At 40.1% G+C, this 27,196-nt stretch overlaps 1 protein-coding gene across 2 annotated transcripts in view; it reads right to left on the bottom strand.

Moving 5' to 3' along the window:
* camk1da (calcium/calmodulin-dependent protein kinase 1Da) overlaps positions 1-27,196 on the bottom strand; it is a 60,240-nt gene that overhangs the window by 24,344 nt on the left and 8,700 nt on the right. For both annotated transcript variants that reach the window (XM_008401451.2, XM_008401450.2), the window contains one exon: positions 4,641-4,772. In XM_008401451.2, the coding sequence (XP_008399673.1) occupies positions 4,641-4,772 (132 nt within the window). The remainder of the gene's footprint in view (positions 1-4,640; positions 4,773-27,196) is intronic.

The following is a 27,196-nucleotide window of genomic DNA, read 5'->3' as shown; positions in this document are numbered from 1 at the left end:
CCAAGGTCCAAGTCTGTCTATTCTATTCCCACTCCATCATACTACCACTCGCAAGTAAAAGACTTTGATACTTGAACTCAAAGCTCGGACCAAGGGATTTTTGTAAGTCACAACTAAACAGTAAGTCTATCCTCCAAAGTCTTGAGTCAATTCCAAAGTAAAGACATGGCAGTACCAAGTCGAGTCCCAAGGCAAGACGTACCAGGCTTGACTTGAGTCTTAGTCAAATACGGTCAAATTTAATCACAAAGTAGAATTATGTGAAATTGTGAGTCGCTAGAATGACAGTTGAAGTCACATCTCAAGTCTTTTGGTTTGGATCCACAGCGCAGAAAATGAAGGTGTGGATGGTGTTATATAAAAACATAAAACTTTCATATAATTCGTAAAGTTTGAGAACTCCTGATGTGGTGAACCACCCCAGACTTTAAATGAACGGTTGTGAATATTGATATAGCTATTATTTTCATTTTTAACACACTTAGAAAAATGTCTAAAGGCATGGTTTAACTTTGTCAACAGCGGGTAGTTGGATTTTATTTTTTAAAAGGCAAACTGAACGTAATATAACGTGGAAAAAGTGAGGGTGTGTGAATATCTTCTGGATGAATTAAATTACTTTGTGTAAAATGTAAATAAATGTGTTTGACTTGTGTGTAGGATTCATGTGAACTAATTTTGGACCATCTTGTATTCTTAATAATTAGACATTATATGGATCATTTTGCCTTGTAAATTGCCTTGAGATGAATGCACTGAATTAAATTAAAAAGCAAAGCTTTGTCCTTTATAGAGCAAAAATAATATCTGCCTGTTTAGAGCTGTAAAGAAATCCATTAGATTTTCCAAAGGCGACCCAGTGTCTTACACTGCACATAGGGACACTCTGAACCATTTGCAGTAATAACATCCATTTATCGAAATGAATGTCAGCATCTCTTTCTCTCTCTTATTACTATTGGCAATTACAATTTTCTCTAATGTCCCTCTGTAGAGACAAATTAGTAACCTCAGCATATTTAATTACACCATACTTCTCTATTGTCACAGCATACACAAGTGCATCACTTTAATACTTCTCTATGATTGTATAGAGAAGTGCCTATCTATACCTTTCATTTACTCTTTATCTCAGCTGGACTAATAAGGAACCCCGATAACCTTCTGTATCTCTACATCAGTGACTTTAGTAGTAGTTGTTGGATAAGGCAATCATTTCAGGAAGATGTCATCAGAGCAACATTTTACTGCAAATCTTTGATTTGTAACCTATGGGTTGCTTCTAGTATGAAAAGTGAAAGTATTAGAGCTCATGAACTGAATGGAATGATGTATGAACCTGGAACAATGGCGTGGAGACAGACAGGGGTCACAGTGTTGGCACAGTACAGTACAACTACCTATCTTTGCAAGGCCCATTATCTCAACCCCAAGACTCTAGTGGTAGATTGTTTTGGCTGTGTTACGGAGGGGATAGACGCCAAGGTGCAAACACAGAGCCTCCTTCAGGAATAACTCCTCTAAAGACCATATTTAGCCTTTCCTAGCATTCCTTTGACAGCTCTTTGGTCTATGGTATGGAATGAAAAAATAAATTCTGTTAAAGGTATTGTTTTAAGCCGAGGTCATTAGTCGATTGGCTGATTGATTGATCTGTGTTCCACATGAATAGATAACGAATCTACTTGAGCCACAATTTCCCCTCAGTGACTCTCAAATTATTATTATTATTTTTTTAAATGTATTTCTGGCTGATATTGTTACATTAAAGTAGAACCACAATTACTTACACACACACACACACACACACACACACACACACACACACACACACACACACACACACACACACACACACATAGAGAAACAATCAAAATCAACAAGGAATCTAATATTTCCCTCAATGTATCTGGTAAATAAGTCTAATGCATACTTACAACCCCATGAACACCCAGCAGAGATGTGTGTTTGGATCCCTGTAATTCCAGATCGATAAAATCGGGTTTATTTATAGAGCACCAAATTACAGAGAATCCAATCTCAGAGCACTTTGCAAGGTCCAATTCAAGCCCAGTTATATGGGTTTAGATGAAACTCAGACCAATCCAATTAATTCAAATCTTCTGCACACATTTAGAAAGTTCCTACACTCCAATATGCTCAACTGTAGCTTTAATCAACTTGTGAAAACCTTCAAGATTTATTAATACATGTTAGCCTTACCAGTAAAATACATTTTTAATTGACTCCTCTTATTTGAAGCATATAAAGGATGAAATAATTATTTTTTCTCACAGACTGGAATCTTTAAACAGGGATTTGAAAGATATTTTTTTTAATTTATATTTGATGCCTGGGGCTACGAGTGAAAAATAAACTCCTGTCTTTGAAGGCGCACACATTCCACATAAAAGCAGAACAGCTTGAGTCTGGCAGAGTTGAACTGCACGACTAAAGACCGACACACACTAGCCGCATATGATATGTGTCAAAACATAAGCTGCTCTGCACGGTTTTATACATCAACACACACACACACACACACAAATATGAGCTGCATTCAGGCGTTCATGATCGGCGTGGCATTTGTGTTGCTTCCCGGCATCAGCCTCAAAAGCTGAAATTACACATCGCATTGGCGTTGCCTTTGGGGCCACTTTCTGCTGCTAAACATAGACATCTTCTGTCATTACGGTGCCACCAGGATGTGCAACGGGCAGCGGCTGGTGTGACACTAACCGCGGTGGGACCGGTGGTGAGGGAGAGTTGTCTTTGTCCCCAATGCTCAGAGCGTTCAGATCCACTATTGTTCTCACAGCTGGATTGGGAGATATGGAGCCCTAATTGGAGGTTCGGCAGGCGTGATGCTCTGTCCATTCACAACGAACAGATTTCTGATTTGAGGCCTGAATTGATCCCACAGCTATTCAGGTTCATTGTGCAAAAACATGCCTTATATTAAAATAACAATCATTTATTTAATTATTTATCTAATTCATTTATAGTTTAAAATAAACATGTCGAAATAAATGAAAATTTTGAATTCAAAGGAGTAGTTGGGAGAAAAAAAATCTTGTATCTACACAAGACACTTGCGCATATCTTGCTGGATGGCATAAAACTGCTCAGACTACCATTGGTTTAGGTATGAAGTTGCCAACATAACACGCTAATTCTTGAAATTACACGTTATATATAAAATAAAATGGGACACTATTGCTATTAATTACCAACACTACAACAACTAGATAACAAGGGCAGAAAAAATATTTAATGTAAAAAATAGCGAGGGAGAGCTGTTATGCTAGCTTGACTTTGACAATGTTATGGTGTAGATATGATGTGGAATTGAGTGTGTTTAGGTTCAGTAAAAACCTAAACGACACACACACCAACTCTCTGACATATCAACAGTAGAGCAGGTGTTTAAATTAGCTAATCAAGCACTGCTGTGTTCAGACGATCACTTATTAATAATCGCAAAATAAACATAAGGTTTAAACATAATACTGTAACAGACTGAATGTTCTGTTCTTTGTGTGGGAAATGCTTGCATGTTTTTTGGTGTTGGATCCTGATACGTTAGTGGAGTTGTTGTCAGTTAGTTGCTATAGCAACACGTCTGTGTGATGTGTAGTCAATACAGAGAGCGAGATAAAAGAATAGTATGAGTGGTTTTTAGTTGTTCTTCAACTGGTTTTTTTTCTTTCTAATTTGATAACACCTACATTTCCAGGTTTCATTTTGTTAACGGGACTGTTCTACCACAACAGCGCAGCTATAGATGGCCAGTAAAAGAATCATCTTTTCGTCCTAAAAGGTTGTGCGCATTCGCAAAATATCCGAATGTAAACAATAACATGCAGCGTGTCTGTAATCTACCCCTTCTGTCAAAAGTCAATTCGCTACACCATAAGCAACCAAGTATAAATCAACCATACATATTGATGCATCTATAAACACAAAAAAGGCAAAGTATATGTAAAACTAATAATTACAAAAAATATATATATTTATAATGATTCAGCACTCTACTAATTGAATATAGTTCATTATACTTTGATAAAATATTAGATTTTATTATTTTCAGTAAAAATGTATCTCCTTGGTTTCTTTAGACGGATTGGGTCCACTTGTTTAGTTCTGACTTTTTTTTCTGTTTTCTGTAAATATCTTCATGTATTTAAACATAACTTGCAAAACATAATAGTCCAGCAAGTCGCAAAATTTCATTCGTTTTAAGTTAAAGAACAACTGATTCGTTGGCTCTCTGTTTTCTGCTTAGAAATCTAACGGCTTTTTTTTTTTTTTTTTTTTTTGCAAAATTAAAAGAAAATGGACAAGTATTCTCCCCAAACATCTACACAACAGGTCAAAAATAATTAAATAATAACTCAGTTTTCTTTGATATGATTGTGTGTGCGTAGCTGCACGGCCCTGGTGTGTGTGATGTGTGTTTGAGCTGTGCATCGTGACCTGCGGGCGAGGGCTGACAGGGGAGGGGAAAGATGGATGTATAGATGGATGTATGGAGGCGGGTGGGGGGGTGGGGGGGTATTTTGCATGGAAGTAACAGAGGAGATCCACAGTTGCCCCGGTAACCAGTAGTTGTGTGTGTGTGGTGGTGTGACTGCGCTCACCTCCTCAGCACGGCGATCTCGTTCTCGATGCTGCTCTCCTTCCCCTTCAGAGCCTTCTTGGGGATGCATTTGACGGCGAACATGCGGCCGGTCAGCTTCTCCTGGGCCAGGACCACCTCTGAAAACGCCCCTCTGATGGAACAAAGGAAACGCACTCCATTTCAATCTCATGCTTCATGATTTCAGCTATTTTCTCCTAAAGATGCAATTCACGACAAGTGCAATGTTTATCCAGTCATCAAAAATATTCGGAAAATTGCACTGCTGTGTGAATGTGCACCGATGTGACACTTTCGACTTTCCTTTCTTAACGACATAAAAGAACAGCACCGGCAGTAGGGCAAATGTCTGTGTTTTTCAGCTCTTAAGATCCCTCTGTGTGTGTGTGTTTTGTGAATGTGTGTGTGTGTGCGTGTCGTGTTGACAAGCGGGGCGATGAATGAAGATGAGCCTATTGCGAGTTAATCTGCCTGAAGCGAGTGCTGGCTCCTTTGTTGATCTGCCCTCAGACTCGCTGGCGTATCAGAGTAAACACGATGCATGCGCCCTTATCTCTTTTCGGCCGTCCTTGTTCTTACATCTGTTCGGTGTATCAGCAACTCGCAGCGGGAGAACATCCAGACTGCAGGAATTCAGCTAACAATCTAACCAGAGCCTTTCAATTTCCTTGCTTTCTGACAAAATTTGTCTACACGTTCTGTAGAAATCCAAGGTAACATGGGAGTATACATATGTGAGACTGGTTTGGTAAAAAAAAAAAACCCAAAAAACGGCCTCTTGTTCAACGTTTCACTTTGTTCTGAGGGTCTGGGCCCTTCCTGGAGGCGTGGACTCTGTTGAGATTTGAAACAACTGGACCTGATTCTAACCAATCACTAGCATTTAGCTGTGATGGCTGTAATGCGTCAGCTACGCTATGAAGCTAACCAGAAATTGCATAAGCTGAAAACAACCATAAACCACTGAGATGTTGAACTGAATAACATCTTTGTTAGCAATAAAAGATCTTAACCATTCCTCACACTCCCACCTTAATTGTTCAAATCATCCATCTGTTCTCTGGTTGGTCTGGTTGAAATGTAACCAGAGAAATCAAAATCAATGGGGGAAATACCAGACGGAACACTGAAGGGAGATGAGAATCAAGAGGAATTGTGTAGGAAGGTAATGGCCTGGCTAAATGGAGGAAGATTTTTAGCATGGCTAATGCTGCGCTTGAGTCATTTCAGAAGTCAAAATCATGTCACACTCGTATTTTTTTGTGAGACTAACTACATTTAGTGAAAAAATAAAGAATAAAAAAAAATTCACACCTGATCTCATGTAAAGTAATTCAACAGGCAAAACTAATTAATGGCAGTGTACTTGTGAAACAAATTTAACTTGAGTTTGCTATTGGTAGATACTAGTACACAGTTTATTTTGGTGAATGTGAGTGTTCTGGTCCTGTGTGTGTGTGCGCGCGCGTGTGTTTTCGGCTTCTCCTTCAAAGTGAAAAGCGGCTGCTGTGAATGAACTCTCTCTTTTCTTTTGCATCAATGTGTGTGTGCCTAGCAGAAAGCCCCGAAGCCAGTCAGAGCGCGGCGCATTCTGCGAGCTGTCCATCAGCCTGCAGGCAGAGCCGTGTTCACGGTGCCCGCATGCCAACGCAGACCCGCTGCCTGTCGCCGCCCTGCTGCAGTCGGCGTATTTCCGTCTGTTTGGTAACGACTCCCTCTCTCTTCTCACCTCCACCGCCTCTCCTGCCAATCTCCCTTAGTCTCTTGCAAATCTTTCAGAGTGACAAGTGATCATAGCGCCTGTTGCCCTGGGCGATTGAGGTGGACTGTCTGCAAACCGATAAGATTACTTCAATTGACTCATACATGCTGACACTTGCCAGCACCGATAACGGATGTTGGGGTTCTGGTGACGTCAAGGGCCAACAAAACGAGCGACCCGTGCAATTTGTAAGGCACACACACACACGCACGCACACACACGCCTACACACACACTCAGAACAACACACAAAGCTCGGAGCGTTTCATTCATTACCCCCGGAGAGGGAGCAACATGACTGGGCGCCCTCAGTGGCTGTGAGGCATTCACAGCTGCAGCATTAATCATCACAAGAGGCGTCGCAACCTGTTTACCTTTGCGCTTTGTGTCGGGATCATTATTTTCTTTCTCTAATGTTTGTGTTGCACGATAAAGGAGGCATTTATGTGTGATGAAAAAAGCAGAATCACAACAGAGCTTCGCACAGATTGTTGTCGTGGTTTTGGAGGCTGGAATTTCACAGTCTGAGTTTTGGCAGCAGAATTGTTTCCGAGGTGTTAGCAAGGAAACAGATTTGGGAGCTGRATAGGCTGTTAGTACTTGTTTTCTTTCTTTCTTTTTTCTTCTTCTTTTTCCTAACTAGACATGTATTCTCTCCAAGGCCGCAGATCTGTTTTACCACCTTTGCTGAGTTTTGTCAGTTTACAGGTCAAGGAGAAAGGAAATACGACAGTATAGGTTTTCAGCTCTGTCCATATGAAAACGTTTTCATTTTTCTTCCAACACAGAAGTGAAAATTTCACTCTCGCTTTTTATCCATTCCGTAGTCGTACAAATTTTCATCAAATTTTTAAAATGGCGGAGGGAAAAAACTGGAAAATGTAAGTAAGGCGTTTCCATTTACTCCCGGATTTTGGAGTGAGTCAGCCAGGCTGCGCAAAGCGTTATCTCAGTTTGTGCAGATTTTCTACAGCATTGTCCCGACAATACTGTAGAAACTGAGAGGATAATGCAGGTTGAAGCAAGTGCAGACGCTGCGGTGAAGTTAGTTTCAGTTTGGATATTCTCAACTCTGTTTCTTTAAAATTAGAGGAATATGAACTAAATGTTGCACACATTTGTAATGGAAACACGACTTTTTCTGCAGACGACAGCAGAGTATTACAGAACAAATGAAGCAGAAACAATCAGTGGCCACTGTCTGATAAATGCACTGTTCCACCTTAGGCATACATGCCAAGTCAGCACTTTGTACCATAACATCTGTCTGCTTTCACACACAATGAAGGTGTTTCATCTTGTTCCTGATGCTCCTTCTACATAAATTTATTTTAAAAATAAATAACAAATAAACACAAATCACGATGCCCTCGAAGGCAGTATTTGTTTGATTACGTCTTAGAAATCCGGAATTTCATAAAAGTCAATGTTTAGTTTCATCCAGATTTGTTTGGAAAAATATGTAATTCTTGATTCATAGATTCAGAGTGAACAAGTGTAGAACCCATTACTCAATTTCTTCTGGACAAAAATTTATAAAATATTGCGCGTAGGCTGAGTTAGAGGGAGTCGAACACGTAGTGGAAACTATATTCCTTTCAAGGCCAAAACCAAAGCTGATTATGGGGAAAGTAATATTGTTCAGTGAACAATAAGCTCTGATGTGGTAGGGAGCCGAGAGCAAACATGAGAGTCATGGAAGATAAAAAAAACACTCCCAGGCTCGGCCTTTCTAGCCTGCTGCCTCCTGGGATGAGCATCAAATGTCATACAAACAAACTAAAGAGCACATCTGGTCCTCAGGCTGTGAAAACGCACAAAACGAGTCTTCTCTCTTTATTATTAACTCAATCACGTTAATAAGCGAGATTATTAACTCAGCCACGTACATGTAAGCTGAATATTTATTGCTAATTACAATTAGTCAGGACTTTGTCGAACATCTTTTTTTCTCATAACTGGAATTTATTAACTGGAATTTGTTCAAGAAGCTTCATTTTGGACTCATCTGACCAGGACACCTTCATCCACTCGGCTGCTGCGTCAGTAACAGGACACACAGTGGACCGCTGGTGTTTCATAAGGCGGGTACCAGAACCGCTAGTGAACAGCTGAAACCTGCGACTACATGAAACCCCCTCTAAAAATGCTTAAATACACATTACAACGCAACGTGACGTCATGCACTCTGGATCCCTAATTTATATTTTTTCCACTAATGTAATGACTAATGTGATGTATATCTTGTACCCTAATATAAAATAAATTTTTATAATAATAAAAATACATTTAGAAAAAGAACAGCTGAAACCTGTCCATCAGGTGTATGCAGATGTATCGTCTTTTTCTTCCACTTCCACAGTTATGCACAGAAAATCCCAATAAATCACACAATTATACAGAAGCAATATAAGGAAAATGCGAATGAGGGAAAAACTGCCTACGGCAGCATGTCAGAAGCACGATCAGAACAAATTGACTTTATTTCAATCCTGGAAGTCATTTGCTTTTGCAACTCCAAAGAACAGGCTGAAGGACCGGTGGGGTCCACCTGACTGGAGGACAGGCAGCCGACTTCAACGTATGTTTGGACTGGCTGGAAGTCCCCGCTCTGCTGCTGTTACCTACGGCAATGGTGATTGAATTCCCTCTTCTATGAACCTGTGTAATTGTGTCAGTGCTGCTCTGCTGCAGGGGGAAAAAAAGAAAAAGAAAAAGTGTTGGCAGCAACGGCGTGTGCGAGAGTGCTTCGCGATGGAGCGCGTATCCAACAGGGAAACAGTCTGTCTCCAAAGGCGCACACATGCTCACACACACAGAGAGGGAGAGACTGGAGTCGGCCGACGAGGTGGAAGTGACACGTTTGACGTGGGGACAGACAGCAGCCGTCAACATCAAGCTGGAAATCCATCCACTCAAAAAGAAAACATTAAAAAAAGGTTTTGAAATCATCTAATTCATGTTTGACTTCCTAGATTTTTATGATGTGACTGTGACTCGATATTTCTTGAAGAGAACATTGGTAGACATTACGCCTCAGCGTCAAAATATATGAGTCCAATTATTCCAGATGTTTCAGATCAACAAAACAAATTTTAAGGTCTGATGAATATAACCAGAGTGAATTCAGAAATGTTTCAAAAATGATGATTTCATTCATTCATTAAAGAAAGACATTTATCCAAACCAACCTAGCCTCAAATAAAAAGTTAAACCTCATACTGGCTTCTGCCACCTGTAGAGGTAAAGACTGCCATCGAGCGTTTGTAATAAATGTTGAAGTATTGCATTAAAGAGGCTGATAGAAAATGGCAAAATTTGAAAAAAACTAACACAATATCACCAAAAAGGTTTTAACACTCGCTTCAGGTGGTTGTGGGTTTTTCTGAAAAAGAGTTACAGTGCTAAAGGGGAGATGTAAAGGCGTTTGCCAATCAAGTTCTGACATAGCAAATCCTCACATCCACTGGTGAGTCTGTGGCTTAAAAGAGGCACAGAAAGAAAGTGAAAACTTCATAGTTCAAACCTCTGTGACAAAGGGGAGAGCTGCAGACTACAGTGGCCGGTGAGAGGTACTCTAAGCTGGGACGTATGTGGTGGGATGCTCCCATCCAGATCCAGAAGAGGGTCTGTGCCTAACTGGAAACACGAAACGCAGACATTTTGAAGTCCAAACCTTCACCACGGAGATCAGGACTCTCATCTTTTTTAGATGTGTGGTCCATGCTAGTTTGAGACATCTGCTTCCTGTTTATTACATCCATGCGTAATATCAACATCTGATGAAGTTATGCTTTGTGTAGCCTGGTTGATTTACTCCATACCAGTAGATGGAATTACGCCGAATTCACATTTTGCTTTTCAGCCACATTTCAAAAGTCCACTTAAATTTTGCATGACAGTTGCATGGAAACCTAAATAATCTTTTCAATCACTGTAGGGGAAACTCTTGTTTTAACTCAATAGGGTTGGAGGGTTTTAAGTGAGGGTGTGTCGAAAAACTTGATTCCCATAAGAATCATGACTAATTTACTGTGGTTCAGAATGGAGGTGTTCTTTGGATCATTGTCCTGCTGCAGAACCCAAGTGTGCTTAGAGTTAAGGTCACAAACTGATGTTCTCCATTAGGAGAACGTCCTAAAGGAGACGTTCGTGGCTTCACCAATTACAGCAAGTAAGCAAAGCAGACACAAACCATCACTCTACCACCACCATGTTTAACTGTTCTTCTGAAAAGATGAGCTAGCTGAATTCCAGATGTAACCGGATGCGTAGCTGCTAAGTCTAAACACAACTTCAGTCTTATCCTGACAATAAAATCTCCAACAATCATTAAGAACTGAGGGACAGGAGACATTACCCAAAGACAACTGTGAAAGAATCTGTTAACGTGGCTCACACACACACACACACACACACACACACACACGCACACACACACGTATGCAGCTCAGCAGGTGTGCTCCTGCCCCGTCAATAATTAGCAGTTTAATCAAAGCACAAATGGGAGCCACTGAATGGAGGTCGTTCACACACACGTCGTCACAGCAAAAGGTCCGATAATGACTGAGCGTGGACAAGGACAATCACGCGGCTCGCCGCTAACGTCAGAGCCCGTATTCACACACACACGCACACACACACACGTACGCACACCGTTATCTTCCCTGAATACAAAGCGGTCTGCCAGAGGTGTGTGTCGTCGTGGTGACAAGAAGGCTCTGATTTACCGTTTCCTAGGATGCGCTCGAAGAGGGGAAAAACAAGTACGGTAAACCCGAGGCAGATTGGAAAAATGAGCTGAAGGGAATAACAGCAGAATGGAAAGATTTAAGAGCTTTGGGAACTCTTCTATGTAGAATATCTTGAGTTCAATAGCAATGGAGGGTTGTAAGTAGGGGTGTGTCTATTTGCATAACAATCACAATTCGATTATTATTGTTGCTACTTAACAAGGTTGCCAGGGCATTTGGAAGAGAAACAGGCCCACAGCATCACAGATCCTCCACTGTACCTAACAATGCACTGATATCCATATCTGCAGTTTAATATCGTCCAATACGATCTCATAAAGAAAAACAGCTGAAATGGACTTGAAGCAATTCCCTTTTTTTAAAAAAAACACAGACATAGAAGTATTGAACTACAATTTATGTGTTAACTCTGCACCAGTACAGCACACTTAAATACACTAATAGTTTCACAAGCTTGGTCAAAGATGTAAAAACGATACAACTTTCATTTGTTCAATCACTGCAATCAGAAGTACAACAGCCAATGTAAAATAAATAATAAAAAAACTAAAACGGACAAAACAAGTTGATTATCTTGCTCAAATATGAAAAACAAAATACAAGAAACCTTCTTTCAAATGGCTCAGAAAGTGCAATTATAATTTCTAAATAAAATGTAAGATAAATAATAAAGCATAACATCGCTCTGAGCACAACGCATAGAATTAGAATCAATAGATCTGCCCTGGTGGATTGGCCAAATTGTCAACAATATCCAATCTAGAATTTTTTTCAAATTTTGCAATTAATCAGTTAACTGCATGGTAAATTAATATGAACCCGATAATATTCATTCTGATGGAAGTTTTCTTTACATCATAGTTCATTTTATTAATGTTTTTGATTGTAATTTGTGTTTAATGCTGTTTTATTTTTCGTTTTTGGCTGTTCTGTTTTACTGGATATTTAAAATATCCTCCAGTTCCAGTATTAAGTGTTCCTTACAGAAATTTAAGTTTAGAGGGTGAACTTGCATTATTATGCCATTATCAGTGTATTACGTGTACCGTATTTTCCGCACTATAAGGCACACTGGATTATAAGGCGCACCTTCAATGAATGGCCTATTTTAAAACTTTTTTCATATATAAGGCGCACCGCATTATAAGGCACATAGAATAGACGGTACAGTAGAGGTTCGAGTTACGTTATGCATCCACTAGATGAAGCTGCACTCACGGGAATGTCAACAAAACCGTCCGACTCGGGTTGGCGAGGAGAGTCTTCCGCGACTGGGCTGGGGCGTGGCCGGACGATGGTCACCCTTCTCCGTTCGCACACAGCATGTTCATGGAGAACGTTGTGCTAAATGACCTGCAGACGACCTGATTCTAGACGGTCGGTAGGTAGATAGGTCAGTCAAACTTTATTAATAGATTACAAACCAGCGTTCTGACAACTATCCCAGCATGCACTGCGCGCTTATTCTTCTACGGACGAAAATGACCTGTTGTCAAATCTAGACCTGTTGTGGCTCAATATTGATCCATATATAAGGCGCACCGGATTATAAGGCGCGCTGTCGGCTTCTGAGGAAATTGAAGGTATTTAGGTGCGCCTTATAGTGCGAAAATACGGTAAAATACGGTAAATGATCTCCAAAGAACAATAGTATTGTTTATTGCAATAATTACTGAGACAATTCAACGTCGAGCAGAATGTGTTATCATTACACAGAAAATGTGACCAAGCTGTCATAAAAAAACAACAAAAAAACGGTGCTATGTCTTGAATTAGCCATTTATCGATTTTGGTAAACCTTCCAGATTGACTCCATGAAATACGAAGTCAACACAATGACTCATAAAACCTCCACTAGTTTCCTTAAAAAGATGCTATGACAACACCCAGACACATTTTGTTCCCACTCAGAACTCCTAATGGTTTCTAAATCTACAGGAATCCGCTCTACTGGTTAGAAGAGAGAAGCATAATATGGAAAATGTGACTCAACTTTCAAATTTATTGGACTTTAAATGGATTAAAATGATGTTTGGATAATTGCTGGTGTTCCAAACGGCAGGTGGGAAAGCTGCTGATCTGAATCACTATGGCAACAGTAGGTAAGGCGTGATGGACGGGGATTTATTACAGCTGGTGTGTAAATGCACTGGAGCAGAATGCAAACACATATGTCACAGGCACAAAGAGCGGCGTGACTAGTAGGAAAAGTTTACTACCTTTTATCCCTGCACCAAAAACACAAGTCGCGATGGAAATGAGGAACGGAAAAGTGTGCGCGCACTATATTGGTTTGGTAGCGGAGCTCGCAGGCTCAAAAAGAAAAAAACCCCACTGTTGCCACGGCAGCAATTAAGCGCCAATTATAGTCTGTATTCTAACTGGGGCTCAGATAGCAGAAGATGAAAACAAGAGGGAGCGAGCGCTGAAATGCAAGGTCTGATGAGTCTTCTCTGCTATTAGAATGACAAACCTCAGAACAGATGGCGAACAAGAATTCCCTCCGAAATTCCTGACTGCTGTGCCGCTACATCCAACAGGCAGCTGGAGCGCAAGCTGAACAAGATGCAAGCCAGTGAAGGATGTCCCTACCAGCTGAAAGGAAACCAAACAAATACAATGGTGGAAGAAAAAAAAAACCTGAGCTGCATGCCAGGATATGAGGAGAGTAAAACCAAAACCTGAGACAAACCCAAAACGGAGATTTAGAGAAACAGAAGTCTATCTGGACAAAAGCTGTCTCCAATCTGTAGGCAAAGTAAAGCTCTCCCTGGTTCAGGTTTACTGCTGTAATACATTCCTACACATTTCTTCTGTTTTTGCTACATTAAGATGTTTCAGATAAATTACGTTTTAATATCAGACCTACCTATTATTTCATTTCCTAAAGAGGCAGTATAATGTTTTTTCCAGGCACATACTGACATTTTATAGCACAATCAAGTATAAAAAGGCTAAAAGATAAAGCTGGGCCTTTGTCTCTTAAAGAAGCTCCTGCTCTTTCAAAACTGTGCCTTCATGAAGTCATCACAGCTTGACTTCTCTATTAACCCTTTAAAAACCTTTTTACCAGAGTTGCATTGAGAAGTAGCTCGTATAATGAGCTCAGTTGATGCTCAGTTCAACCAGGTGTTGCTAATTGCTGCTGACTAGTCTGAAGGAGCTGAGTTGGGGAGTCACAGGGGAGGAAACGACAGCATGGAGGAGGAGAGTTTTCCTCAAAGGTGAAGCAAGGTTCACCCAGGCGTTTTGCACAGCTGAATGGTTGCCAAAGGAGATTAAGGGATTTCTCAAAAATTAATGAAAGAATCAAGGCAACACTCCAGGTATGTTTATGATGAGGGAATAACATTATGACAAAATGCTGCCCCTTAAAAGAAAGAAATTGCCTTGTGATGGTTTTCTCACCTCCTACATTCTCCTATTCAACCATTGCCTTCTGCTTATCAGAGAAAGGGTCACCTGGGCAACAGGTCCAACATCCCTGTATGTCACTAAATGACTATGAACCCATTCAAGTGCTCAGTAGATGATTAGAACCAATCTAACTGAGGATAAGCCACAACTTTCTTCAGCTGAATAGAAGCTATTATTATTACTATTATTATCATTTGACCTAAAGAGGACTCTAAACAATCTAGAGTCAAAGCACATTTTCCGTTACTACAGCTAGAAACTAGAGATCAGGTACTGAAATCCGGGAGTAGAAATGAACTCTGACCTGAACCTTCAGCATCATATAGACAGTTACAAAGTCGGCCTTCTATCACCTGAAGTATTCCAGTATTTCCAGTATTAAAGGATTAATTTTCAAGGAAGATCTAGAGAAACTCATCCAAGCGTTTATCTTTAGTCACATTGATTACTGCAACATTGTTTTCATAGGTCTGCCGAGAAAAAAATAAAAGAAATCAGACAGCTGAAGCTCACATTACATACACAGAATTTTCTTAATTTACAGTTTTACCAAATCTGACTCACCATCTAATAAATGTCAGAAACCAAACCTGACAAGTTTCCACAGCTCACACAGACATGAACATGTTGCCAGTGTTGGTAGTGGGAATGTTGTTTAAATTCCTTACCCTGCATTTCGTAATGTCCTGATTATGCTACACTGACTTGTTTCTATTTCACTTGTTTTATTCACCGACTTGACAAGAATCCTGATGAAATTAACGCCAACCGAGGGCCAGGAGAACGGTACAGATGCACAGGGTGAGGCGTCGCCTCGGATTTTTTATGTTTACTCAGATCAACACGACGCAGATCCGCCATGCTGACTGAGCCACCAAGGTACGGCTTTTTCCATGGCAACAGTGCAAACCACCGCAGGGATTTCACGAGACTTTCAATATGTTGACATCCATCACCATGGTCATCACATACCTGTGATATCCACAAATAAATGTGGAAATCACATTTATTACTTATAACGCAACTCATCAGTACATTACAATTCTATAGTTAAGAGTTGGGGTGAAGCATTTACAACTGTCCACATGACAATGACGGCGAATGACAAAAATATGATCAGTAAAAAGAAAAAAAAAATTAAATGAATCCAAGAGTCAAAAATATTTGCTTAACTTTTACAAATTGGTTCCTGTGGGCACTGCTGATGTGGTAACTGTACTTAGACACAGGAACGTATACACAGCAAAAGATAAAAGCTGGCGATAGCAGAGCAGCGTCAGACCCTCACACTCAGGTCATGCTGAGAGAGATGCATATGGAGGAACAAAAGGAGAGGAAAGGGGAGCGGTGAGAAAAGCAGAAAAGGAGTAAAAAAGAGGCAGCTACGGCTGAAGATAAAGAGATTTGACCTGACACATTACAGGGCACGGCGGAGGTCGCCTGCTCTAATAGCTGGAGTGAAGATGCTGACGGCGAGATGAAAGTAAATAGTCCTTTTATGCTATCAGCCCTGAGAAGAAGCATTTAGGTGTGTAACCTGGATAGTTTGAGTTTAGCTTTTACTGTAAAACACAAACAGGATTGACATCCTCACAGACCTCCAGGTAGCAACACCGCGGGGTTCCTAGTCACTAACAGAGCCAGTTTTGTTTAAATGAACATGCAATGCAAAACCATTAGAAATTAAATCGAGACAATAACCACTTGTGATGATACTACAAGCCCTCATGACAAGATCAGACAATTATCTACAATGGAAGTTCTTGAATCAATGGTGCTAAGGATGAGCTAATTCTTCTGCAGCCCTCCAGTTGATGAAAATATTGGAACTTCTGTAAATTTTGGGGTTGGATAAAATGTAGTGCATTTCCCAAGGAAATAAAATAGTATCTGTGTTTTTGTCATCAAGCAGGAAGTTCCAACATCTCATCGACTGCAGGCGGATAAAAGTAATTGACTTATTTTTTTCTCGATTGTTTGACCTCCATGTGGGCAACTGCCCACATGGCCTATGTTTGATAAGGTTATTTATACCTATGATTTAATAACATTCATAGCTAGTTTCAGAAGAAATAAAATAAAATAAATACTTTAACTGCAGTGCATGCATTGTAGAGCATGCCAACATACTTTATATTAGACTCACATTAATGGAAAATAAATACTTTTTTATAGTTTTGAGATAACATTTAGATTTTCTCAGAAACTGAATTTGGGGTTTTTATTAATTAAAAACCACTAACCGTCAAAATGAACAAAAATAAAAGTTTGAAATACATCACTCTGTGAGTTTTACTATATAAGGATGAGAAGCAACTATTTGTTAAACTAATACTTAAGGCAGAATCACATTCGAATAAATAAATAATTTGACCCCCTTTGTAATAACACCCTGGGCAACCAACAATATGGCCTATAATAAAAATCTACCACTGTTCTCAGTCAGTTAAAAACATAAAATATGCACAACACAGACCTGTCAGCAAAGAATAACCCATAAACAAATTTCACAGATTAACCATGTATCCAGAGCTGTGTTCCAGGATTAAAGCAAGCGTTACCGTTTCCACCGAGCCACACCGTCATGCCCGTACATGCGTTTCCTTCTGCCTAAAGTAGTCACGCTTTAAATCCCCCCCACGGCAGCTTTGCTGCATCTGTTTTGCAGGAAAACAAACATTTTGCGGTAAGCCGTGGTCACACCCCGACGAAGTCACACATGGAGGAGCAGGTGTTAACGAGACAGAAGTACAGACTCCCAGTTACTCAGGAAGCTTTAACTGGGCTCAGTCCAACAGACACAAACTCATCTAATCACCCTCCAATGTCGGAAACGCACAAATGAAACACACACACACACACGCACACGCACACACACACACGCACACACACGAGAAGGGAGTGTAAACAGTGGCAGAAGGCTACTTGGTGAAATGTACCCGGCAGCAGCTCGGCTTATTAGAAGTGACTCAAGGCTTTATTAATGCTGTAGGGGGGATGATGTGATTGTCCTCCCCCAAAATCATACGAACTTCATTAGTCAATTAGAAACTCCCAAGATAAACTACAGGAGTGTTTAGTCCAACCAAAGCAGCTGACTGAGAACATAAGAGCTCAACATGATCAGTTTACACATTGAATTTTCTTGATATTTAAATGTAACACACCCCATAATCTCCACTATACACACACTAGTCAATTTCAGAGATTATTCCTGTTCATTTTGAAGACTACAGGTTAAAGTACTGTCTGCCAAATGTATTAATGGAAAGTTGAGTGAAAGAATAAACTGTAGAAGGGAAAAGTTGCAGAAAAAAAACACAGATAGCTGAAGCTTTTAATGGATGGTGAAGCAAACTAAATTCATAAATTTCGAGAGATCCATGAGACGTGAAACAATCAAATTTTGTTAAACAAATCAAACAAATTTTAATTGATAAAGTTAACTTGAGTAAATACAAAAACCAGTTTCCAAATAATTATTTCAATTTACAAAGGAGCAGTATTATGTGTTTTTCCAGTCACACAGTGCCATTTTACAGCACACTAAAGTAACTATGTCAGCTTGAGGTGTTATAAAAATACTGTACATATCAAATATGACTTTGACGTTTTCGAGTCCTTCACCTCAAATTATTTTAAAGTATTGTATTGTGATTATGCTTACATGAATACTCAATAGAAAATAAAATTTTCAAAAAATTTATTCAATCGTTGTTGAATGACACATTGAGTTTGAAAGGCTAAAAATAGATTCATAAACACAAAAATGAAAGATATAATCTCTAATTTCAGTATGTTTGTTGGTTTCATAAGTGCACAATATAGTTCCAGTTATAATTTTTACCCATTAATAACTGTTTTTATTTATTTCAGTTCACAAAAATGCTTTGTCAATTTCAGTTTTCATTATTTAATTAGTTTTAGTTAACTATAATAACCTTGCTAATAAACATGGAATATAACAAACAGAAATAATTTTCCTGTCATCATTTTGGCGCCCCTTCTAGCGTGGCGCCCCATTGTAGTGCATACCCACTTTTTGCGCCACTGGTTGTATTTGTGTCTACGTACGCTTGCACGATGTCGCTATGTGTTCGACTCAAGGGCGACTTGACAAGTTGTGTAAGTGGGTCACGACAGGCCTCATAAACAACAACACAGACATCAGATAAGATAAAATACTTCACTGTCATTGTGCAGTAAAATAAAATTATGATGCACAGTAACTCCAGAGGCCAAAGGAGAAATACATTTAAAAGCCTGAATCACCTTGATCTGAGTACAGTAATGGGGCTGAGTAAAAGTAGGTCTGCTATAATACAGAAAAAGCCTCTATGGTGTAGTAGTGTGTGTGTGTGTGTGTCCCTCGTAAAGGTGTGTGTTTCACTTCACAGCACTATTATGTGTGTGTGTCATAGCTTCCAGCTTTTCTTGCAGTCGGAGTTGTGTATACATGTCTCTTTGTGTTTGCTCTCTTGTGGGTCTTCTCCCTGTGTTTGTGTGTTAAGTGGTGGTCTGCCCTAAATTACCTGTCGAGAAGACAGAGTGTATTCCGGTCGGCCGCGGCGCTGCGGCAGCACGGCTTCCATTAACGGCGGCCATCGTTCACAATCTGATGGGCAACAGCTAAGGGTTACCACGGCGACCCTGCCGCATGCCTGCCAAATATTACTTAGTACATGGTGTTACTACCCAGGGTGTCTTAGGGTAAGACCCTAAAAAAGTTGTGGTGACATTTTTGTATAGTGAGCACAACAGAAAAAATTGCTTGACCAATAGACTTATTAGGAGCTCTTGATATTTGTTTCAGTTATGTGTATACTTCAGCAAAGATCATAAAGGTGCACTATTGCCACCTATAAAGTGGCAGCAGAATCAGACAGGATAATAGAAAGGAATCATAATTTGATCGAAGAACTGTCTTAAGCTCTATGTTAGCTTGGCCATCGCCTTCCTATGCAATTCCGCTCGATTGTCATCTCCCGTCAGTGCAATGGCAGCGGAGGAGGTGAACAAAGCCAATCAGTTCATGTTGCTTCCAAATATTGAGCAATTAAAATCACAGCCAGAGAGATGTTTAAGATATTTTATTTCTGGCAAAGATGTCATGGCCCTACAACCCCACAGGGTTGTTTACAGTGCACACAATTTCCGGTAAGCTGGCGCATAACACAAGTAACGGCCAAACTAAACGTTAGTGGTTGGGTAAAATCAGATCCATTTCAAGATTGAACACAGTCCGCACCTTCAGGTAGCAATCGTTTCTCAATAGCTGAGAGTTCAAGGTTCTGATTTTTACCAATGTCATTTGACCAAAACATTAACTATAAAGTCAATATAGATCCACTGCATGGCCCGATGTCACAACGTGTATGGTGTGGCGTGGTGTTGTGTTCCAGGGATAAATGAGACGGGTAGTCAATCAGAAAGCGAGGTGACAGAAGCACAGAAGGGAACCCAAGATACAGAATACAGAATACAAAACAAGTTCATAGTACAGAAAGTCCAGTGGATGTTGAAGACGTCTTTGTATTGTTTTGTGTCCTTTAAATATGACCACAAACTATTGTCATTCCTTCTTCCCAGTTGGCCATTTTTGTTTACTCTAAACTTGTGTTTTGACATCTGAGTGTTGGTGAGAAAACTCACACAGGCAATGTTTCCTATGGTACTATTAGTTCACTGTGGACATGAGCCAGCTGGAGATGGTCTTGATTAGAAATGCTACAGTTATGAACCCACAACCTCACTGTCCTGTGTCAATTCAAAGGGCTTGGCTGGTTTATATTTGACCCAGGACTGGGTTAGCAAAATAACTCTAACTGAACCATTTGTAACCCAACAGTTTTTAAAGTGTGTTCTGGTTGACTATGTGTGACTCTGCTGGGAAGCAGAGGTTTTGTAACACTTCTAAGGTTTTGATGTGGTACTTAGATAAAACAGTAGTGATATAACTATTTGTACTGCCTTGCACTGAACCGAAACATTTGACATTAGTTTTGGCAAATAGCTTGTTTGCTAAAGGATTCTAAACACCAGAGAAGAACTGGTTTAGGAGCAAAATACTGTGTTGATATTGAAGCACTTAATATTTTGAAAACAGCTTCAATTTTTCAGCCATCAGCACATCTGGAAATAATGATGTGATTGTGGTTACATGCAACCAGTCAACCAATTCGAAGCTCAGCTTTGTGAAACCTTATCATACTGTAAAATCAACTGATATAAACTTCCTTTAAAAGCTATGAGATCTAGGGTTAAACCGATAAACCGACCCAGATAATAAATCGACCCAGATTTTTTTAATTTTGGGAGATTGGTGATCAAACCCAACATGCAAAACGCAGGTCACATCTGCACATGTGAGGTCAACATTAAACCATTGTTGCCAACTTATCCCAAATATTACTTACAAATATTAAACAGCTTTTAAATCATTAGTTATGATAAGGCTTTTGATATTAAAATTTCTTTTGTATTTTTATTGTCTCATTTTGTGTTGTATTATGTATTTTAATTGATTTGGTACACTTTTTTGTTTCTTGTGTCAATTATGATGCTTTAATAGATTAGTAAAACACTTTGTAACATTTGTTTAAAAAGGTGCTATGCAAATGAGGTGTCATTATTATTAACTTAGCAACTTTGTTGCTCTATTTAGAGACTTTTCACACCAAAAAAATAGGCATTTACCAAAATCGGAACTGACAGGTCAGGCTTTTTAAAGATCGGCGATCGGCCAGAAAACTGCGATCGGTGCAGCCGTAATGAGAACGCTCAGTTTTAATCCATTCCAACCCGTTCTGTGGACTCACGAAAGGAAATGATTAGAAAAGAAAGCCCAGATCTCCTTATTCATGCCATGGATTAATCCTTCCAAAAGGAGCACGGATAGGGAAACATGGACGACCTCCAACAGAGGCCGTCTGACGGATATCTCATTCTGGAGTCTGAGCAGAGCTCCTCGTCCCCCTGGCTGGTCCTGAACTCTGCCTCCATCGCTGCTGCTTACAATTAGTTCATTACTGAACCAACAGATTCAAAATCATTCGTGTGGAGATTCTATTAGCCTCTGTTCTGAAATTTACATAATGAGACACCACTTAGGTTCTTGAATGCCTTGCAGCTCTAAACAGAGATGTTGTTTTTTTTTCAGAACAAAAGCTTTTCTTGGCTCCAACAACAGCAGATGGTGGAAGGAGAGATCGAGTAGCAGAACGAAACCACTTCCAACATATTTATCCTTCAGAAGTGGAACACGAATGCCAAAGGGCCCCTGAAGCCCCCCCCCTTTCCCTTCAGGCTTATGTGAGCTCCTGCTTCCACCCCTCGTTGCCGTTCGATTACAATTCTTCATTTCCATACTATCATCTCTTCTTCTTTGTCCTCTTCCCTCCTCCACTCCATTATTTTGCTATATTTTCTTTTGCCTCCATCACAAGCAGCAGAGCCTTAAGAGAAAATATGCAAAGCTGCTTTCTGATTTGCTCCTCCGTTCAGGCGAGTGCAGAATCGCCGATCAGGGTCGACTGCTAACTTCTCCTACACTTAAAAACGCAGATCTGGTACATTTTCATGTGAACACATCAGCCACTGCTCAGGCCTACCAAATCAATCTTCTTCTTTGAGAGAGGATGTCGGTGTTTGAGAAGATTGAAAATGAAATCGAACAACAAAATAATACAGTCAGTCTGGAAGCATTTCCCAGAGTGGCTAGAGTCCTGATCAGTCAGTTTATAACCCAATCAAAGTCTGAGGGGGGGATACTGTTTCAGTGCTTAGCTCCAGAGAGGATCCATTCTTCATCACTGCAAAATCTTCTTTGAATACAAAAAAAATCCTTGAAAAGAAAATAAATTAAATACTCCCTGAATTTTAAAAACGACACAATATTCCGTAGCAAAATGAAGCCTGTTTTACACACTAACCACGTGCTGTTAGCATGCTACTTTGGAAGGGGAAATATGAAGATTGTTATTATGGCTAGAGATGAAGTTGTGCTTTAAGTTTTATTGATTATTCATTAACCATGTTTCCTATTGCATTAGAAAATGTTTATGGGAAGTTTCCTTGCTAGCTTGAGATGCTTTTTGGCTTTTTTGAGAGCTGATATGCTAAAGATGTAAAGCGCTTAAGTGGAGATGGAAATAAATCAAACGTAGACCTCACATCACTCAGCTGGTTCCTTTGTTAGCATCATTAGCATTACATGATGTCAGAACAATTACAGTTTGCCTGCTAGCAACATATTCCTGAAAATGTCTTTTAATTTTTCTGAAATGTGTGGCAAAATGAAGCCTGTTTTGCACAGTGCTAATCACATACTGGTAGCATGCTACCTTGGAAGGAGAAATATGAAGGCTAGAGATGAATTTGTACTTTAAGTTTTAGTCATTAACTGTGTTTCCGATCTCATTAGAAAAGGTTGATGGGAACGGCAAAATAATAAATAACTTCTTAGATTTCGCAAAAAAATAGTTTTTATGCTAGCTTGAAGTGCTTTTTGGCTTTTCCGAGAGCTAAAGCGCTAAAGTGTTAACAGCTAAACAGATGGAAGAACATTTTCTGAATAAGTTCTGACATAGCAAAACCTGGTAGATGATACGATGAATGTTGCAGTTTATTTTTTACATGTTCGACAAAGGTAGTCAACGTATTGTTTTTGTAAGCTTCAGTTTTTTTTATAATTTATTTTGTTATACTCCTAATTACACTGACTGAACAAAAATTAAAGTTGTGTTGTTTTTGCAGAAGGTGCTGGTGTATTTAAGTGTGCTGTACTGGTGGAGAGTTATCAAATGAATCTGTAATTCAGTAAATTTCTGCCTGTGTTTAAAAAAGAAACGTTTTAAATCAATTCACCACTGATTCTCTGTATCGGATCATTTCGATATCTGATACTAAACCTCAGATATTGGTATTGAAAGTGAAAAAAGCAGATTGGTGCTTCTCTAGACGGAAAACTTTTCAATGGCACGGTATACACCTAATGTTCTAAATCAACGTTCAACTGATACTAGTCAGGTATCAGTCATAATCCAACTTTTCATAACCTCAAAATAAAGTACAGTTCCAAACCACAACACGGTCGACTACAACACTTTATTAACCCCAGTGCGCCTCCTCTCTTGAACAGAGAGCTGGTACTGATTCATGTTGACACGAATTCCTGTGCCTCATCCTCCGCTGACTCCTAACGGTGTTGTGAACCAGGCCAATAGCCCGCAGGACAGCAGTTAGCTCCGTGGCTCACTTCGCTGACCTCCAGCGGCTCCGCTGTCGTCCTTGATCACTAAAAACGCCGCTGTCTCCCACCAGCTGCTCCATTCATCACAACAAGCGTTTGCGTCCCAGCAGGTTGTATTCCCCTTGTATCGCTCTCGGAGAGCAGATGTTGTTGTCGAGGGCCTTTGGGATTGCGCAAGAGCGCTGAAACCGAGTCCTTCGACCAGGACAAACAACCCTCCGACGGAGACTGTCCGAGTATGCACAGTCCAACTCATGTTTTGTTTATTGAAAAAGAATGACATTTCTAACCTTTTCCCATTGGAACATGCAGCTGTGTTCAAAAATCTATACAGCTGTCTAACCGGGTGGCGGTGGCAGCAGCAGCAGCAGCAGCAGAAACAACAGGCTCCCAGATCGGGGACATTATAAGCTGGATGTTATCACAGAGAGGCTTAAAATAGAGCCTTGATCCGATAATGGACTGAAGTTTATGATCATTAATACTCTGGACCCACGTGTTAGTCTGGGCTGAAAGTCTCCCCCACCCCACCTGCCCTCTTCTCCTCATACACAAAGTTTCACAATAAATGCAGAAACTCAAACCTTCGAGAGCAACACATGTGTCGCTCACACAGCTGAAACCAGAAGGTTACACACACCAAACAATAAATGCACCTTCTTTTGCTCTGTTTGAAGGTAAATCAGATCAAACTTCTCTTGGTAGAATTAGTAAAATAATTTCTATTTGCTAGATGTCAGAACAATGAGAGAGTGTCAGAGATGTTTTCAAAATCAAAACTTTACATACACCTCATCAGTATTCGGTAGCACTGCCTTTGACTTGAGTCGAAGATTTTGGGTTTCCTTCCTCAAGTTTCTTACATTAGTTCTGGTCCATTCTTCCTGAAAGCGCTGGTGGAACCGACACTCACAAACCTTTTCAGATCTGCCAACAAATTCTATATATTATTGATTTTGTTCTCCTGAAGCCACTTTGTAACCACTCTGGCTGTAAGTTTAAGGTCATTGTCCATTTGGAAGACAAATCTGAGCCAAAGCTTTGAGATCTTTAGATGTTGCTTCAATATTTCTACTTAATGTTTTTTTCTTATGATTCTATCTATTTTATAAAGTGCACCAGTTAACGATGGTCATTATGGACATGTCACTAAATGTGAAGGTTCCTGTGGACTTTTGCAAACTGCAGTCTGGTGTTGCTGTGTTTCTTTTGGAGTAGTTTTCCTCCTTGCTGAGTAGCAGGTTTCACTGTGGATAATGACTCTACCTCACCAGCTTCAGCTGCATCTTCACCGGGTCTTTGGCTTAAGCAACATAGCCTCTATGGTCTCAGAAACAAACAAGGGCACCTCTGCTTCACTGAATCCACATCTATAAAAGCAGTAAAAAACTTGAAAAATAAAAGTTTCCTTGGTGTTTGCACAATTCCCCTTTCCAATGCCTCCCCCCACTGAAGTGTGCAGTGTGCCTTTGTGTTGGACAGTCACATAAAATCCCCATTAGGAAGGAAAATGTGAAAAAATTAGAGGAACCTTCCAGCCAGGACTCCCCTGTTGCCCCAAAGGTTCACCCAGAGTAAACATCTTTGTTGTTTTGCCACAAACTGGTTCACCATTTTGCTGATTTCTTTAAAAAGACTTTACAGCCTCAGTGTAGAAACAATGGCACCGTGAGGCTTAGGATGGGAAGCAAACATGATGCACACACATATTGTGTTTTCATCCTTTTTGTGTGGCACTGAGCCATTCTTAAATGACCATGACTGCTGCAGTCATTTGGTAAATGGCTGAATACAGATTAATCATTCTTCCACTGCACTCAAACGTCAGATGCTTCCTTTTACTCGTTTTATAAAATGGACTCGAGAACAAAACTAGTAATAAAAAAAAACCCAGGAGACATTACAAATATCAATAAATATCAAACTGTCAAGGAATGAAAATGCTTGTAAATGTGCAGAGATTTTTTCCGATTCTGCGATCAATAAAGTACATCTTGTCTTTTCTTATGAAAACTGCACATGTGCTGTTGTGCACCATTCAGGGCGTAGGCTGGCAGTCCACTGATGAAGCTGGCTTTGTTACAAAGCTAACAATCATCTTTTGTTCTATTTTTAAGATCCCATTTATACCTCGAGTGAAAGGAACTTTGAAAAGTCCATCACGCATGCTGGCACCGCAACCCTGCACTGTCGAGAGAGACCAGGCAGAGTTAGACGCGGGATGGTGGTGTGGTGGGGAGGGATGTAGGACAGAGTTGTAGACATAAAGAGGAGATAAAGAGAGGACAAAATGACTTGGGAGGGATGTGGATTGCGGAGTCCCAGAAACGATGAACGGAGAACAGTGCCGGCGCCGGGGAAGTGGAGCATCAATTAAGGGCAGCGTGCCCTGGACGGCACTGTAACGCATCCTCACACACACACACACACACACACACACACACGCACGCACACACTTCTCCTCCCTTGGAAAGGTCTTCCGCAGTCACATCCAACCTAAAATCCAGTGCTGAGCTAGCCAGGCTAACGTAGGGCTTTGGCATGCCCTTTGCTAGCCGGCAATGTCTAGCTAGCTAGCTCAATGCAGACAAGATGAACGCAGTTCCTACAGAAGGTACTCTGGGTCAAGTTCAAGTCAAGAAATGATGGCACTGTTGTTGTACGGGTTACGTCACAATAAGAAATTTTGTTTTACAATAAATTGTCCCTGAAGTTATTGCAATAAATTATAATACTGACCGTTTTCAAGTGATATAATGATAATGCCATTCTCAAAGATCAACAAACTTTGAATGTTAAACATTATTAACACTGGAGCTAGAAGACATTTCAAATCAATGCAGGATTCCCAGGACTAGGATTTGCGTTTTTTTTTATAGAACAGAGTTTTTTTCTTCTGCACCTCTAATTTAAATGCATAAATGTTTCTTTTTGCCACTTTTGATTAAATTCCATTTTGGTATGTTTGGCCTTCCATACACTACTTATAAATGCTGGGTGGATCAAACTGTTTGAATTTTAGTCTCCTTCTGGTGTGACATGTTTATATTTGAACTCCCTCATCCACCATGACGCCTTGTGCTCAGTGATCAGATTCACTGCTGTTAGCAACAAATGGATTGATAATATGCTTAAAAAACTGTGTTTATGTGTATTTTTACTTTCCCACCAACTATATCAAGACACTCTTGAATAAACTATTTCCTTTGCACTTTCTCAGTTCACAGTGACCTCTCCTGCTGAGATGTGCAGCCCACCTGCAGATTACACACACACATGCAACAAAGAACACACTCCTGTTCCTTCTGAATAATTGATCAGTGAGGAACAGGGGCCTACACGGCACACACACCAGGGGGGTAATCAGACACCAGG

This window comes from Poecilia reticulata, linkage group LG23 (genome assembly GCF_000633615.1).
Source record: "Poecilia reticulata strain Guanapo linkage group LG23, Guppy_female_1.0+MT, whole genome shotgun sequence".
Lineage (NCBI taxonomy): Eukaryota > Metazoa > Chordata > Actinopteri > Cyprinodontiformes > Poeciliidae > Poecilia > Poecilia reticulata.
Note: the sequence above shows the minus strand (reverse complement) of the source record. Positions and strands in the feature narration are given on the sequence as shown.